This window comes from Aspergillus japonicus (genome assembly GCF_003184785.1).
Source record: "Aspergillus japonicus CBS 114.51 unplaced genomic scaffold BO86scaffold_7, whole genome shotgun sequence".
In the NCBI taxonomy this organism is placed as follows: domain Eukaryota; kingdom Fungi; phylum Ascomycota; class Eurotiomycetes; order Eurotiales; family Aspergillaceae; genus Aspergillus; species Aspergillus japonicus.
The window spans coordinates 680,829-695,767 of record NW_020291644.1 but is presented as its reverse complement, the minus strand read 5'-3'; the positions used below and the strand labels follow the sequence as shown (position 1 = coordinate 695,767).

The window sequence follows — 14,939 nt, the reverse complement described above, 5'->3', positions numbered from 1 at the left end:
ACAGATATCGTATTGTTTAGTTCATTCTCCTTGTGAATAATATGCTACAAACTTGTCAAATGTATGAGCTTCGCCGGACGCCGTTAAGGTCAAGCCTATCAACTGATGCTTAGATCTATGTACACTAGAACTTCTCCACAAACGCGCGCATCCTGCGCGGCTTGTTTTGACAGATGAAGTGCGCTCGGAAGACCGTCCCCTAGCCTACCCTGATGACCGCTTCACTGATTTTAAGGATCTATAATGCTGCTGCCCACCCCAATCATCGTCTACTCCAAGGACGTGGTGTCTTGCAGACCAGCGGCTCTAGTGCTCCGTCGCTGCGGGAGCTCGCGCACTTCAATGCCAGGTCCAGCTGGCCGAGATCGTCGATGCATGGGGAATACCTGCAATGATCGTAGGGTTAGCACATCTTCCGGCCAGCCTTGTGGCGCGGAGCAAGTCCGCCCCTGCCCCCGCCACGACAGGGATCCATGCTTTCATACCTTTGTGCCGGACCAGCCTAGCCTGTAGGCAGCCTCATGTGCAAACAACTCGCCAAATCCCAACATTAAGCCGTTCACGAAAGGAAGCACCAGGTTGATCGCGGCGCCGCGCAGAATGCTCCAGAACGTCGGGGGCTTGTAGAGGATCAAAGGGGAGCTCGAAGTGGAGGAAGAATGCGAAGAGTCATCGTGGTTGGCGGAGTAAACCTCGGAGTCCGAATGGACGGTCAGTCCAGATTCGTAGAGCTCCCCGGAGTTGGAGAGGTCGGCGGCCATGATGCGGGGAGGGAGGAAGGTATATCCAACGGGCGTATCTGAGGAAAAGGGACGATGGCAGGGCGGAGGTTTGTCCAAGGACAAGGATTTGCTCGCAGACAGTTGAATCAGTGGTTCTCGGTGGAGATGAAGGCCGACAAATCAACGGCCGAAGTGGACGGGGGGGATAGCTGTTTGTAAGGTATCTTGTTGAGGTTGGTCAACGAGTAGTGGATGGAATGAATGCTCCAATACACCTGACCTGCGCGGTGGTTATGTAAGCCGCAGGGCTGCTCGCTCGATACCTAGGTTAGTTACGCAATGTCCAGCACCGACGCGTGTGAAACTGCAAAGGGCTTATATTATGCTTTGAAAATGAAGGCCGGTAAGCTGTTGACCGGTCAAGCTTATGACGTGCAGTACTACTTCAACAGGACCGAGTTTGTGTGGAGTGCTCCGTACAGTACTCTGCTGACTGTTTCTGCCTGAGGCGTCGATTTAGAATAGATGAACCTTAGACGGAAGATCCCCTCTTCCGGATGACCAATCAGGCAGCAGTGACGTACCTCAGCTTGTCAGCTTGTCCACATTGTTGTTTCCAGCTTCACGAAGGTATAGTACAGCTGCTTCTAGTTGTATCCACCAGATCTCCTTCTTCGTTCACACCAGGCGCCTCTCGCCAAGTACGATCTCTTCTGCATACTCCTGAATAATTCTGGACGGTACTCTGCTTAAAGTGACCGTGTGATTCTTGTGAACCAATTTTCTCCGGCGTCAGCGACTTTTGCAGTCCCGGTTATATCATCAACATGGAACATCAAGCAGCTCACGATGAGCTGGTATCCCAGTTCTGTGCCATGTCTGGCACTGATGCCTCAGTAGTATGTCTGTCCCTGAACTTCCGGGATATGATCTTCTCACTAACGTCTACTTCGTACAGGCTCAAGAATACCTGGCAGCCAGCGAATGGGACCTCGAAGCCGCAGTGACCGAATTCTTTGCCGAGCAAGACGAAGCTATGCAGGGCGCAAACACAGGCTCCGGGCAGGGCATAGGAGCCGAAACGGGACCGGCCGCCGGTCGCACACTCGGTGGGAGTTCATCCCAGTCTCCATCCACTACCCCGCAGCCGTCCTCCTCGCGCAGGACCGGACCGAAGAAGAGATTCGCGACGTTGGGCGATTTTGCCTCCGGGGCGGGTGAGTCCTCGGAAGAGGAGGACTCCGTGAATCAGGACTTCTTCGCGGGAGGGGAGAAGTCTGGCCTCGCCGTGCAGAACCCCGACGACATCAAGAAGAAGATTATCGAGAAGGCCAAGAGGTGAAACCCGCCACTGGTAGCATGCTCAGAAGGAGGCTAACACTGTAGTAGAACTCAGCTGCCCTCCTCGGATGAACCAAGCAGACAGTCGCACTTCACGGGCACAGCACGTACCCTTGGTGGCGATGACGCTCCGAGCCGGGTAATCGAAGCCCCGAGCGCGCCGGCTACGCAAGTGCCGCAACGGGTTCAGAGAACGCTTCATTTCTGGGCCGACGGATTCTCCGTCGACGATGGCGAGCTGTACCGCTCCGATGACCCCCGGAATGCCGAGATCCTGGAGGGGATCCGACAGGGTCGTGCTCCCCTCTCGATCATGAACGTACAGTCTGGCCAGGAGGTGGACGTGGAAATCAACCAGCACGAGGAGAAATACGTCAAGCCTAAGCCCAAGTACAAGCCCTTCTCTGGCCAAGGGCAGCGACTGGGAAGCCCGACGCCTGGCGTGTCGACCTCTGCCGCGGCTACAGCTCCAGCTCCGGCTCCAGCCCCGGAAAGTCAAGCCTCAGAGCCACCTAAGCCTACGGTCGATGAATCTCAGCCCACAATCACTCTGCAAATTCGCCTTGGTGATGGCACACGACTCACGTCTCGCTTCAACACTACGCACACGATTGGGGATGTCTACGAATTCGTGTCTGCGTCCAGCCCCGCTAGCCAGTCCCGCCCGTGGGTACTGATGACCACCTTTCCCAGCAAGGACCTTACGGACAAGAGTGCTGTCCTGGGGGAGATGGCCGACTTCAAGAGGGGCGGTGTTGTGGTGCAGAAGTGGCAATGAGCCTGCTATGAGGCTGTGGTCTAGAAGTTCAGCAATGAGCCGATGCATAGATAGTCCTGGCGATCTAAAACTAAGAAATGAGATGAGATGATTCATGAACAATGAGAATGATTCAATGATTCAGCTAGTATTCTGGGATGTCAGTCATTAGTAAAAGTTTCAGCGTAGCCTGTTGCTGTAATCTCATCGGCGTTCCTCTCGCCAAGCCCGATTGATAAGCAAACCTCCGCGGAATGACGCAGAAAAAAAACGCGCCCGAAATCGGCTATCACCATCACCTCCATTGATTCCCCCACCCGCTAATCAACAGATTGTCTGCTCCTCCATTGATTCCCCGTCTATTCAGCAGAAAACCAAGAAGATGCCTCTGGACGGCGTCAAGAACGTGGTGCTGGTACGAGAACCCCCAATCCCTAAGCTCTGCCAGAACATTTGCCCCTCCTCCTCCTCCTCTTATCGATAACGCGCAGTGGAGGGCATACCAAGCACACTCCAGCACACTCCAGCACACTCCAGCACACTCCCCTACGAACCTACACCTTGGCCCCAGAAACCCTACTCCCAACAAGCCCAGCTTTTCCCTTTTGTCTGCGACTCACACACCGTATCGAAAAACAGGTCCTCTCCGGCAAAGGCGGCGTCGGCAAATCCTCCGTGACCCTGCAACTGGCCCTGGCGCTCTCCCTGCAAGGCAAATCCGTGGGCATCCTCGACATCGACCTCACGGGGCCCTCGATCCCGCGGCTAGTCGGCCTGGAAGATGCGAAGATCACCCAAGCGCCCGGTGGCTGGCTACCTGTGCCTGTGCATCCCGGTGTAGATGCATCATCACCTTGCCCCAACAGCCCTACAATAGCAGCAACAGCAGCAGCAGCAACAACAACAAGCACCAGCACCAACCTCCCACCCGCCCAACAGCAACAGCAACAGCACCAAGAACCCATCCCCACTCCCTCAACCCCAAAGCCCACCCCCCGCGGCCCCTTACACTGCATGTCCCTCGGCTTCCTCCTACGCTCCCGCTCCGACGCCGTAATCTGGCGCGGCCCCAAGAAAACCGCCATGATCCGGCAATTCCTCTCGGACGTGCTCTGGGGGGAGACCGACTATCTGCTCGTGGACACCCCGCCCGGCACGAGCGACGAGCACATCGCGCTGGCCGAGCAGCTGCTCACGCTGTGCAGCACCTCCGCGGCCACCGCCACGCCCGAAACACAGACCACGCCAACAGCAACGCAGAACATGCCCCGCCTCGCCGGCGCCGTCCTCGTCACCACCCCGCAGGCAATCGCCACCTCCGACGTGCGCAAGGAGGTCAACTTCTGCGTCAAGACGAACATCCCCACGCTCGGCGTCATTGAGAATATGTCCGGGTATACGTGTCCGTGCTGTGGGGAGGTGACGAATTTGTTCTCGAGCGGGGGCGGGGCGGTTATGGCACGGGAGATGGGGGTCAGGTTTTTGGGGAGTGTGCCGGTGGATGTTGGGTTTGGGGCGTTGGTGGAGGGGAAAGGGATTGGGGGGGATGGGGAGGGGAGTGAGGATGAGGATGATGAGGAGGAGGACGGGGAGGAGGGGGAGGAAGAAGGAAAGGTGGATGATCGGCCGTTGGTGGAGAAGTATCGGGAGGGGTGGTCTTATGCTCGGTTTGAGGGGTTTGCGAAGACGTTGGTTGCGGAGATTGAGGGGTGATATCTTTTGTTTCTGGGGGAGGGGGAGGGGGGGTGGAAATTTTATAGAGTTCTGAGATGAGTAGAAAGGTTGGATGTATCGATCTTCTTCATGTTCATATATCATTCCCTTGCGTCTACGTCTGTTGATAACGATACCATGGTTTCTGAGAAGACTGTCTGGGAGATTTGGGCTGCGATTTGAACATATGTCTGTATAGCCGAGCTTATTACCCAAAACTATGAATTTGCTAATTGGACGGAAGATTGGAATTCGTGGAATACCATACAGTCGTACATCGTCAATCATTAATCAGCACAAAACATCATTCAGTCATCATGGCCATGGGCTGGTCGCTCCAACATCGCTCGCAGCCTCATCTCAGCCGTCACCGGACTACGTCCATACTCGGCATCGCTCATGAAATACCGGAGCCAGCCGAAGAGACTCCGCATATCGACCATCGAGGACGGCCGGGGTGTCCCCGAAAGATGATCTTCGCCAGCTTGCGCGATTCCTGGATTGCTCGTAATGAGCGGCCGACTGCGACGAGGTGCCTCGGGAGCAGATGCGCTTGAGCGTGGAAAGCGGCTCTCGGCCTGCGCCTCCAGCAATGTCTCCGACACCAGTGCCGGCGTGATCATCTCGTAGGTCGGGCGTCGGGCGTCGTGCTTCACCCGCTTCCCCAGGAGACCTCGGCCACTCGCGCTCGACTTGGATGCGATCTCCCTGGTGGTCAGCAGCAAGTCAAACCCCGTCTCGCCAGGCGCGGACTGTAAGGCTGCCGGGGATCGTGGGGTCGTGGGCTGAGCCTGCAGCGCTGCGCTGTCGGCAGGTAAGGACATTCTCGAGTGAGACCCCGTCGCCGCCTGCCGGACGTGGCCCCAGGACCGAAAGGGCGGCGCGGAGTGGAAATCCCGCCCCTCGGCCACGCTGTTATCGTCGTCAAAGATGACCACGTCGTTGTCGGCCTGTCGCTCGTGGTCGGAGCTCGCCTCATCCACGGTCAACAGACCGCCGGGCGGAGCGCGGATCTCGCCCAGGGGAGCGATATGGCTCCCGTACTCGTTGGCCAGGCTCAACTTACTTCGACCGCAGATCTCGCCGATGGCGTCGAGCGTGCCCCGGATATCGGGCTCGATGGCGCGCAAGATGCCATCGATACTGAAATCCTCTTCGGAGGGGAGTGCCGGCGCACGAGGGCGGCTGGTCGAGCGCGAAGAGAAGAGGAGGAATGAGCGCCGCAAAGGCATCGTGGCTGCAGTGGAAGTCTCATTAGGGCTTCCTCCGGAATATGCTCTCACCAGCACGGGCTGAGACCCCAAGGTGGTGGTGGTGGTGGTGGAGGATGGCCGAGTCGTTGCGGGCCCGCCCTTGGCTGATAAGGGCCTGGCATAACCATTCAACTGACGGAGGGCAGTGGCGCGATGTGCTCGAGAGGACTCAGCAGTCAGAGACAGGTCATCGTTGCGATAGGAATGATGCGTGGATGGAGAGGGTCGGACAGTCTCGACCACCACAGACGAGGAGGTATGGGTGTGGGTGTGGGTGTGGGTATGGGGGTGATTATGCAGAGGGCTGAGCTGCGACCATCGGCGGCGCGGGTAGGAAGACGACGAGGATGACGGGGCAACAGAAGCATCCGTGTGGGTGAACAACCTGTCTGATTGAAGATCCATTGTTCCGGCCAGCCGATGAAAAACAAAAATCCCAGCCAGTGTGGATGCAAGACTAGACTAGAACGTAGACCGAAGGGGAGGGGGGGGGGGGGAGGATACGGACGACAACGAAAAGCGAGGACGACAACACCATCACCACCACCCTCCCCGAGGTGATGATCAACCCCACCTTACGGTCAACGCACAGCTGAGACGGTGGCAGCGGCAACAGCAGCAGCAGCGGGGAGGACAGACCAACGGCACGAGACACGTAGGTCGTTCCAGCGCATCAATCACTGGCACTGGGAACACATCCACGCATGAGCTCCGCGTAACCGGGTAAGGGTGTGTGTGGTGTGGCTGTCTGAGACCATGATCGTCATGACTCCCGAGCGTCGGATGACACGCTGATCAATGCGACCCGGCTAGCTGCAAGACAAACGTAGAAATGAAGATGGTGTATGTAGTGTATACTGTCTGTAGATGTAGATGTAGATTACTGAAGTATAAGGTTGTTCGGTACTCCGTATACTTCGAGTACTTCCGGTGGGCGGCGGGACCAACTGGTCAACGTGCCACCACCTCTACCACTACCACTGCCACTACCATTACCAGTCTCCGTAAGTAACTTCCCGTACCTCTCCACTTCTCCATCTCCTCTCCACTCTTTCACTCCCTCCCCGACTTCTCCAAAACATTGTTGTTTGTCTACCACCTGTGCGCGTCCTTCCGCCTGGTCCATATCCTATCTCACTCCCAGAATGAACAAGTTTCGTGTATGCACCCACCCATCCATCCATCTCCACCCACCTCCCCTCACCCGGCTGACAATCCAATCTCCGCGGTAGTTTGGCGACTCCGACGAGTCGGCCTCCGATCTCGACGACGATACCTCCGGCCTGCCATTCCCCGAACCTCTGTCCCGCGCCTCCTTTCTGGCGCCGGATTTCGACCCCGCCGCCTACCTCTCCTCCTTGACCAACCGCCACCAGAGTCTGGAAGACTTGCGACAAGAACTACGAGACCTCGACCAATTGCTCAGCCGGGAGCTGCTCGACCTGGTCAACGAGAACTACCAGGATTTCCTGTCGCTGGGGATCGCACTGCAAGGTGGCGAGGAGAAGGTCGAGCAGGTGCGCGTCGGGCTCTTGGCCTTCCAGCGCGATGTGCGGGCGATCCGCGACAAGGTGGAGGCCCGGCAGGCGGAGGTCGAAGGGCTGCTGAAAGAGAAGAAGCGGCTAAAGGGTGAGGTCAACGTGGGACGCGCGTTGCTGGACTACGTCGATCGCATCGAGGAGCTGGAGAGGAAACTCATGATCGGAGACGCCGCTCGCCCACCGCGCGCCGAGCCCTCCGCTCCCGAGGGCGAGTCGGACTCGGACCTGCTGGACAGCGCCAGCGAGGACAGCGAGGAGGACGAGGAGGAACTGGCCAAAGGGGCTTCGGCAACCCCGCTCGTGTCGCTGAAAACGCTCGAGCACCATATCCAGAAATATCTCTACCTGACGCGGCTGGCGGCCCGCATTGGCGAGGAACATCCCTTCATCCAAGGCCAGCGGACCCGGGTCTCGAAGATTCGATCGGCGCTGCTCCTGGATCTGAAAACGGCCCTGGACCAGGCCAGCCGTGCGGGTGACAAGCGGGACAAGAGAACGATGGCGATCTTACGCCTCTACAAGATCATGGGTGAGGACGCCACAGCGGTGTCTGCACTGAAGAACATGAAATCCTAGATCCTTTCTCCTCATAACAAGAGTGAAAGCCACTCGTGCATAGCGTCGGCGTTTTGGGGAAAGTCTTATGCCTTTGAATATATATGTCAAACAATACCATTATACACCGTGTCCTGCCTAATGAAACATATTCTGTACACTCGGAATATTCAAGAAACTATATTTATGGGCCATGCATGCCGGTGGTGTCGGGAGTGTTGTCGGACTTGAACTCGCCGTTCAAGCTGAAGCCGGGGCCATTCGTGGAGCTCAACACCTGGAGTAGTGGGTTAGCGACAATCAGAGGGTGAAGGAGATGGTCGCCGACTTACCACCTCGTAGATCTCCTTGACTATGCGATCGTTCATGGCGACGGCATCCTTCTTGATCTGCTCCAGGGCGATCCGCATGTTGTCGCGCAATTGCTCCGGGGAGAAACCCAGCTGGCCGATGGGAAGACGAATGACGGCAGCACGCTCTCTGTAGGTCGTACCGCCACGTAGCATCTCGACGCGGGAGGCCACATCTTCGACCACCGTACCCATCTTTGCGCTGGGCATCAGACCGCGAGGACCCAGGAACCTGCCCAGGCCGGCTCTGCTCAAGGCCTCCAGACTGTCCGGATGGGCAATACAGCGATCGAAGGGGATGTTGCCGCCCTTCACCGCATCGAAAACCTCTTGCTCTCCGACCAGAACCGCACCCGCATCGCGGGCTTCCTTCTCCTGTTTGGAACCGGGGGGACAGATCACGGCGATTCGCGATTCCGTCGAAATCGAATGGGGCAATCGGAGCATGTTGCGGATGACGGGACCGTCTCGCTTGGTCTTCAGGCGGATGTGCAGTTCATACTTGGAGACCGTGGGCTGGCGGCCGACTTCGAAGGCGCGGATATATCTGCAGTCCCGAGGGTGAGTGATCAGCTATTGTGTCTGGTCGAATGACAGTGCCATTGGCAGGTACACATACCGCATCGCATCGCACAGCGCAAATTGCTCCATATCCTTCAGATTATGCTGCGTGAATTCCTTGTTACCCTTTTTGCTGCCCTTGACCTTGGGCTTGTCCTTTTTGTTTTTGTAACCCTGGCTCTGGGCTCTTTTGGAGCTCGCCTTGGAGGCCCATCGCGTCTGCTGAAAAGTGGAAACGGTGGAAACGACCGAGGCCAAGGGGCCAGGTCGCAGGGCAGATCGACACGAAGAGACCAACCCCCGTGCCGCAGTGGGCAGCAGTGAGTTTAACGACGACGACGACATGGCGGCAGGCGTGTTGACCCCGGATTCTGAATGACTGAACGATGGGAAAGCCAAAGCCAATGTTTTTTGGCCGCCGACGGGAAATCGAGCAAGTTCCGAGTCCGGGCGGCCTGGAAAGGCGGAGAAACAATACCGCCGGCGGAATCCCGATTGAGTCCCAAAAAGTTGCCCCTCCTCCGTCTCTTCCCCGCCCGCCTTTTGTTTCTTCCCTTCTTCCCATCATCATCCAATTCAATTCTTACGAAGAAGTGAAGAGAGATGTCGCAGTTTCAGTTGACCTTGGCCACTCGCGCCAACCCGGCCGCTTTGCTGCCTGTCCTTCTGGTTGCCACTTCCCTCAACCAGGAGCAGGAGGTGGTTGCTATCAACTACGAAGATAGCGCTGTCTTGAGCACTGGGGACAAGGCCACGGTCGAACTCACCGGTGCCAACGGCTCGCCTGTCTATGGCTCCGACAATGCGATCAAGGAACTGCGTGCTGCTTTTCCTTTCCTGAACGCCAAGGATGAGAAGCTGGTACGTGGGCATGAAGACCGTCCAATCGCACGTGGTTCGACGTCTACTAACCACTGCATTATAGGAGACCGAATGGCTCTCTCAGCTCGAGACTTTCACCACTCTCGACTTCAAGACCCTCGAACCTCAGCTCCAGCGTCTGAACACCCACCTCCTCCTGCGCTCTTTCGTCGCTGGTTACTCGCTCTCGACTGCCGACCTCGCCATCTGGGGTGCTCTCCGGGCCAACAAGGTTGCCATCTCCCCTGTGCGCAAGGGTGCTCTGATCAGCCTGACCCGGTGGTTCAACTTCATTGATGAGCTCTGCCCCTGGGCCGCCACTGCCCTCGAGTCCATGAACGCCGTCGCCAAGGAGAAGAAGACCGCCAAGGCCAAGGAGGGAGCCAGTTACGACATCAACCTCCTCAACACTGATAAGGGTGTGGTGACTCGCTTCCCCCCCGAGCCCTCTGGATACCTCCACATTGGACACGCCAAGGCGGCTCTCCTGAACGACTACTTCGCCCACGAGAAGTATGCTGGAACCCTGCTGGTCCGTTTCGATGACACCAACCCGTCGAACGAGAAGCTGGAATTCCAGGACGCCATCATCGAGGATCTGGCCCTTATGGGAATCAAGCCGGACCGGTTGAGCTACACCAGTGACTACTTCGACGAGCTCTACGAGTATGCTATCCGCATCATCAAGGAGGGACATGCCTATGCCGATGATACCGACAAGGAGACCATGGCCGAACAAAGAATGGTCGGCGAGCCCAGCAAGCGCCGTGACGCATCGGTCGAAGAGAGTCTTGCTCGCTTCGAGGAGATGAAGCAGGGAACTCCCGAGGGACTGCGGTGGTGCATTCGGGCCAAGATCTCCTACGACGCCCCCAACAAGACGCTTCGTGACCCCGTCATCTACCGATGCAACGTCGCGGAGCACCACCGCACTGGCACCAAGTGGAAGATCTACCCCACGTACGACTTCGCATGCCCGATTGTTGACGCCAAGGAGGGTGTCACCCACGCTCTGAGAACCATCGAGTACCGTGACCGCAATGCTCAGTACCAGTGGTTCCTGGACACCCTCAAGCTCCGCCATGTGCAGATCTGGGACTTTGCCCGCATGAACTTCGTGCGGACCCTTCTGTCCAAGAGAAAGCTCACCAAGCTGGTCGAGTCCGGCGCCGTCTGGGGCTGGGACGACCCGCGCTTCCCCACCATCCGGGGTATCCGCCGTCGCGGCATGACGATCCCGGCTCTGCGCGAGTTCATCCTGAAGCAGGGCCCTAGCAAGAACATCGTGAACCTCGACTGGACCCTCTTCTGGGCCACCAACAAGAAGTACATCGACCCCGTTGCCCCGCGCCACACCGCCCTGTTCAAGAAGCAGCTGGTCAAGGCCAAGCTGAACGGCGCGCCCGCCGCGTACACCGAGGACAAGCCCAAGCACGCGAAGAACCCGGCCATCGGCACCAAGAAGGTGACCTTCAGCGACTCGGTCCTGTTCGACCAGGAGGACGCCAAGACCTTCAAGCAGGACGAGGAGATCACGCTGATGGCGTGGGGCAACGCCATCGTGCGCAAGATCGAGACCGACGCCGCCACCGGCGCCGTCACCGCGCTGGAGCTCGACCTCCACCTCGCCGGCGACTTCAAGAAGACCGAGAAGAAGGTCACCTGGCTCTCGGCCGACCAGCAGCTCGTCCCCGTCGAGCTGGTCGACTTCGACTTCCTGCTCAACAAGGACACCATGACCGAGGAGGACACCCTCGAGGCCGTCCTCAACCCCCACACCGAGTTCCGCGACGAGGCCCTCGCCGACGCCAACGTCGCCGACCTCAAGGAGGGCGACATCATCCAGTTCGAGCGCAAGGGCTACTACCGCCTCGACCGCCCCTACGCCCCCGGCCAGCCCGCCGTGCTGTTCAACATCCCCACCGGCAAGGCTGGTAAATAGATCGCTTCCGCTTTTTAAAAGACGTGTAGACAGACTATGAAGATATGAAGAATATAGTTCCTGAATTTATGCTGCGCAGCTACCGTGTTCTGGAGAGCCCTGCCCAGCCCGGCTCGGCTCGGGACCACCTTATAGATAAGACTTTGACCCAGGTACCTCTGAATCCGTCGAGCTGCTGGCTATCTACTGGCTACCTGCTAAATGGTCATGTAAAGACAAGCTAGATTGGTATGTATTACGAATAAGAGCCACTGGAAGCTAGACGCAGCGTTGTCATGAAACCAGCTTATTAGACTGCCATTGAAGGGCAAGAAGGGGGAAAAGGAAGGAAGAGATTGTGAGAGAGAGCCAGATTGAATAGAAAGGCTAATAGAACACGACCTCTTTTCTTTATAACTCACACACATATGACATGGTCTCAATACATGACTCCGAAAGGAAGGGGAGAGAAGAACCCCTATGTCCAGTGTTCCAGCAAGATAGCCCCCCACCCTCTCCCCATCCGGACCTCCCTAGGAAGGTCACGACGACGGAAGCAGCCAACAGCCGACGGCCGACAGCTTCAAACTAGCAGCCCGCCAGCTCCCTCCACATCCACTTGGTCTCCGCCTCCTCCTCCTTGGAGCCGACCTCGGTGCCGGCGCCGAACTCTTGCCCCACGACGCAGACCAACCAGACGTCGTTCTTGGTGGCGTCGAGGAAGCGCTCGGTGGCCGAGTTCTTGGGGTAGATGCGGCGCCACTCGTCCCAGATGCGGTAGGCCTCGTCGCCCCAGGCGCGGAAGCTGACCTCCTCGATGATGGTGGGCGTGACGATCTCCTTGCCCCGGAACACGCCCCAGGTGACGGCGTTGACGTTGGCGGGGTTGATGTCGATGGGGTCGGGGTCCTCGGCGTTGGAGCCGGGCAAGGAGGACTCGAAGTCGCCGCGGGCGTTGGTGGCGAACCAGGCCAGCCTCTCGTGGCCGTGGCGCTCGAAAAGCGGCTTGAGGACCGTCTGGTAGTCCGCGCTGGGGCAGAAGAACTCGACGAACGGTTTTTGGAACACGAACCCTTCCCCGGGCGGGCCCCAGCCGAAGATCGGGTCGTCGCTGCGCACGCCGTTGATGGCCGGCTGCGAGGCCAGGGTCCACCAGCCGCGCTGGTCGATGAGCCGCAGGAGTTCGGGCCGGATGATCTCCGTCTCAGCGTTGAGCGTCCCGGAGCCCTCCTCGGCGCCGCCTTCGCTCCACGGTACGATGTACAGCTCGCCGGACACGTGGCGCCGGAAGAGCGCGCTGATGTCGTCGCGGGTCACCGGGTAGCCCCAGACTTTGTGGGCCACGGCCGGCAGGATGTGGAGGGAGGGCCCGTAGCCGTCGATCTCGCCGAAGGCGGGCGAGCGCGCATCACCCCATCGTCCGTTGGGGAAGTCGTCCCAGGTCGCTTCTCGTCCGAGGGCGCCGAGACCCTCCGAGATCTGCAACGTCGTGCTGCGGTCCGGGGGCATGGCGGGCAGACCGGCGCTGAGCGCGGTGGCTTCGTGGCTGACGGATTCTCGCGAGGATACGTCCGACGGCTGTAACTTGTCGACAATGACGCGGTTGTGGGGCATGGAGCTGACCGAGGAGCGGCGGCTGGCGAGCGCGAGCGCGGGGGTCTCGAGGCGGGCGGCCGAGTATGCTGCGGAGTCTTCGATGGGTTCGTCATATTCCGTGTACGGACCGATGAGGTCGCAGCGCTCGAGCAGGAACGACACTGTCTTCTCGAGGTTGAGCGTGTAGAAGTGGAAACCACGCAGGCCGGGGGTGGGGATGCTGCGGATGCCGTCTACCAGATCGCAGACGATGTCGACACCGGCGCGCTTGACGGCGTCGTCGTCGTGCTTGATCTCTTCCAACTTGGACAGAATGTGCGGGGGAATTTTGACATGGCTCAGCTTCGTCACGCGCGTCAGGATCTTGTAGCTGTGAAGGGGCATCAAGCCGGGGATGATGGGGATGGTCTTGAAGGCGCCGGATTCGTGGTTTCGGAGCATGTTCTCGAACTTGGTGTAGGCGTCAATGTCGTAGGTCAGCTGAGTCATGATGAAGTCGGCGCCCGCCTGGGTCTTCTCGACCAGGTATGGCACGTCCCTGGCCGGGTCCTGGCCGTCCTGGAAGTTGTCTGCTGGGTGCCCCTCGGGGTAGGCAGCCACACCGATACAGAAGTAGTCGCCGTGGTGCTTGCGGATGTAGCGCACCAAGTCCACCGCAAAGGTAAAGTCCTTGTTGCTGTCGTCCTCGCCGTGCATGTTGTATTCCTCGCTGCGGGGCGGGTCACCACGGAGGGCGAGGATGTTTCTAATGCCCAGAACCTTGGCTTCCTCCAGCGCCTGGTCCACCAGGGCGCGGCTCATGTTCGTGCACGTCAAGTGTAAACATGTGGTCAACTGCAGTTGGCGCTGACAGATCTCAGCCAGTTCCAGGGACCGTTGCGCGGTACTTCCTCCAGCACCCCAGGTGACGGTGACGAACAAGGGACGAAGGGCCTGGGCCATACGCTCCAGACGGGCTTGAAGGTTGGCGAAACCCTAATGGCGAAACCATGATCAATCAGTATATGTGGCTTTGGGTTGGAGTCATTCTGCGGTGCGGGGAGAGGGAAATGAATGCCCCACCATCTTGGTCTTGGGAGGGAAAAACTCCAGCGAGAAGTAATTCGCATCGGGCGGCAAAGCCGCAATCTTATCGGTAATCTTCTCCATGGTGAAGCCAGGCTCGTCTGCGGGTAGCTAGTAGGAGACGATGGGCGAGAGAAAGAGGGAGAAGTGACCGAGGAGAAGGAGGCGCAAGAGAAGAAGGGCGGCGGCGGTGGTGGTGGTGGTGGTGGTGGTGGTGGGGAAGAAGAAGATCTGCTTCTGGCGTGGGACTCTGAGGGGCCCTCCGGAAGAGGCAAAATGACGAACTGCCGATCTGGTTTGGCGACCCCATCTTCATCCTCTACCCGGTCACTGTACTTGGTGATGTGACTAAGTGTAGTATATTTCACTATTTGTACATGCGTACATGCAATCACTCATCCTGACGGTTTGGTGTGACATATTCGTCGATGCATGCTTTTTTTGTCTTGACCGACTGCCTGCATAAGGTTATGCATTGACTGACTGACTCTGGGCTTGGCTGCTGGATGCTCCACGAGACAATTGGGCGTGTGAGAAATTTGTGAACCATGGAATTCTGGTTGCAAAAGGGGTAAAAGCATGAGAAGGCGGACAATTGGATTAATGACGACAATGTATAGGATATTGAACAGTGTTCATTGTTCTGTTCAGGAGAATAGAATCCAACTATAGAGATTAAATCAATTAATCGACCATCACTTAT

General features: G+C 58.0%; 7 protein-coding genes across 7 annotated transcripts; 3 read left to right on the top strand and 4 right to left on the bottom strand.

Annotated features, from left to right (window-relative positions):
- Nucleotides 1-32: 32 nt before the first annotated feature.
- BO86DRAFT_407478 (TOM13-domain-containing protein) lies at nucleotides 33-1,147 on the bottom strand. Its single transcript, XM_025674271.1, has 2 exons — nucleotides 486-1,147; nucleotides 33-386 (listed from the first exon to the last, which is right to left on the bottom strand). Exons 1-2 carry the CDS (start codon nucleotides 759-761, stop codon nucleotides 270-272), a joined length of 393 nt encoding a protein of 130 aa, XP_025530982.1. The 5' UTR covers nucleotides 762-1,147; the 3' UTR covers nucleotides 33-269.
- A 172-nt stretch (nucleotides 1,148-1,319) lies between these two features.
- On the top strand, nucleotides 1,320-4,533 carry BO86DRAFT_446079 (P-loop containing nucleoside triphosphate hydrolase protein; the record flags this gene model as incomplete). The annotated part of the gene is made up of 4 exons (XM_025676492.1): nucleotides 1,320-1,621; nucleotides 1,681-2,060; nucleotides 2,112-2,823; nucleotides 3,460-4,533. The coding sequence occupies exons 1-4, from the start codon at nucleotides 1,550-1,552 to the stop codon at nucleotides 4,531-4,533; spliced, it is 2,238 nt and encodes a 745-aa protein (XP_025530981.1). The 5' UTR covers nucleotides 1,320-1,549.
- A 104-nt stretch (nucleotides 4,534-4,637) lies between these two features.
- BO86DRAFT_386617 (uncharacterized protein) lies at nucleotides 4,638-6,644 on the bottom strand. The gene has a single exon (XM_025671383.1). It carries the CDS (start codon nucleotides 6,189-6,191, stop codon nucleotides 4,842-4,844), a length of 1,350 nt encoding a protein of 449 aa, XP_025530980.1. The 5' UTR covers nucleotides 6,192-6,644; the 3' UTR covers nucleotides 4,638-4,841.
- Nucleotides 6,645-6,830: 186 nt separating this feature from the next.
- Nucleotides 6,831-8,032, top strand: BO86DRAFT_407474 (COG2 family protein). Its single transcript, XM_025674270.1, has 2 exons — nucleotides 6,831-6,946; nucleotides 7,019-8,032. Exons 1-2 carry the CDS (start codon nucleotides 6,932-6,934, stop codon nucleotides 7,901-7,903), a joined length of 900 nt encoding a protein of 299 aa, XP_025530979.1. The 5' UTR covers nucleotides 6,831-6,931; the 3' UTR covers nucleotides 7,904-8,032.
- On the bottom strand, nucleotides 7,933-9,238 carry BO86DRAFT_355919 (mitochondrial 54S ribosomal protein uL1m). The gene is made up of 3 exons (XM_025669647.1): nucleotides 8,852-9,238; nucleotides 8,215-8,779; nucleotides 7,933-8,159 (listed from the first exon to the last, which is right to left on the bottom strand). The coding sequence occupies exons 1-3, from the start codon at nucleotides 9,136-9,138 to the stop codon at nucleotides 8,067-8,069; spliced, it is 945 nt and encodes a 314-aa protein (XP_025530978.1). The 5' UTR covers nucleotides 9,139-9,238; the 3' UTR covers nucleotides 7,933-8,066.
- A 103-nt stretch (nucleotides 9,239-9,341) lies between these two features.
- On the top strand, nucleotides 9,342-11,677 carry BO86DRAFT_355916 (glutamate--tRNA ligase GUS1). The gene is made up of 2 exons (XM_025669646.1): nucleotides 9,342-9,654; nucleotides 9,719-11,677. The coding sequence occupies exons 1-2, from the start codon at nucleotides 9,397-9,399 to the stop codon at nucleotides 11,594-11,596; spliced, it is 2,136 nt and encodes a 711-aa protein (XP_025530977.1). The 5' UTR covers nucleotides 9,342-9,396; the 3' UTR covers nucleotides 11,597-11,677.
- A 221-nt stretch (nucleotides 11,678-11,898) lies between these two features.
- BO86DRAFT_355912 (methylenetetrahydrofolate reductase (NAD(P)H) MET12) lies at nucleotides 11,899-14,635 on the bottom strand. Its single transcript, XM_025669645.1, has 2 exons — nucleotides 14,234-14,635; nucleotides 11,899-14,146 (listed from the first exon to the last, which is right to left on the bottom strand). The coding sequence occupies exons 1-2, from the start codon at nucleotides 14,318-14,320 to the stop codon at nucleotides 12,164-12,166; spliced, it is 2,070 nt and encodes a 689-aa protein (XP_025530976.1). The 5' UTR covers nucleotides 14,321-14,635; the 3' UTR covers nucleotides 11,899-12,163.
- Between the last annotated feature and the right edge of the window lie 304 nt (nucleotides 14,636-14,939).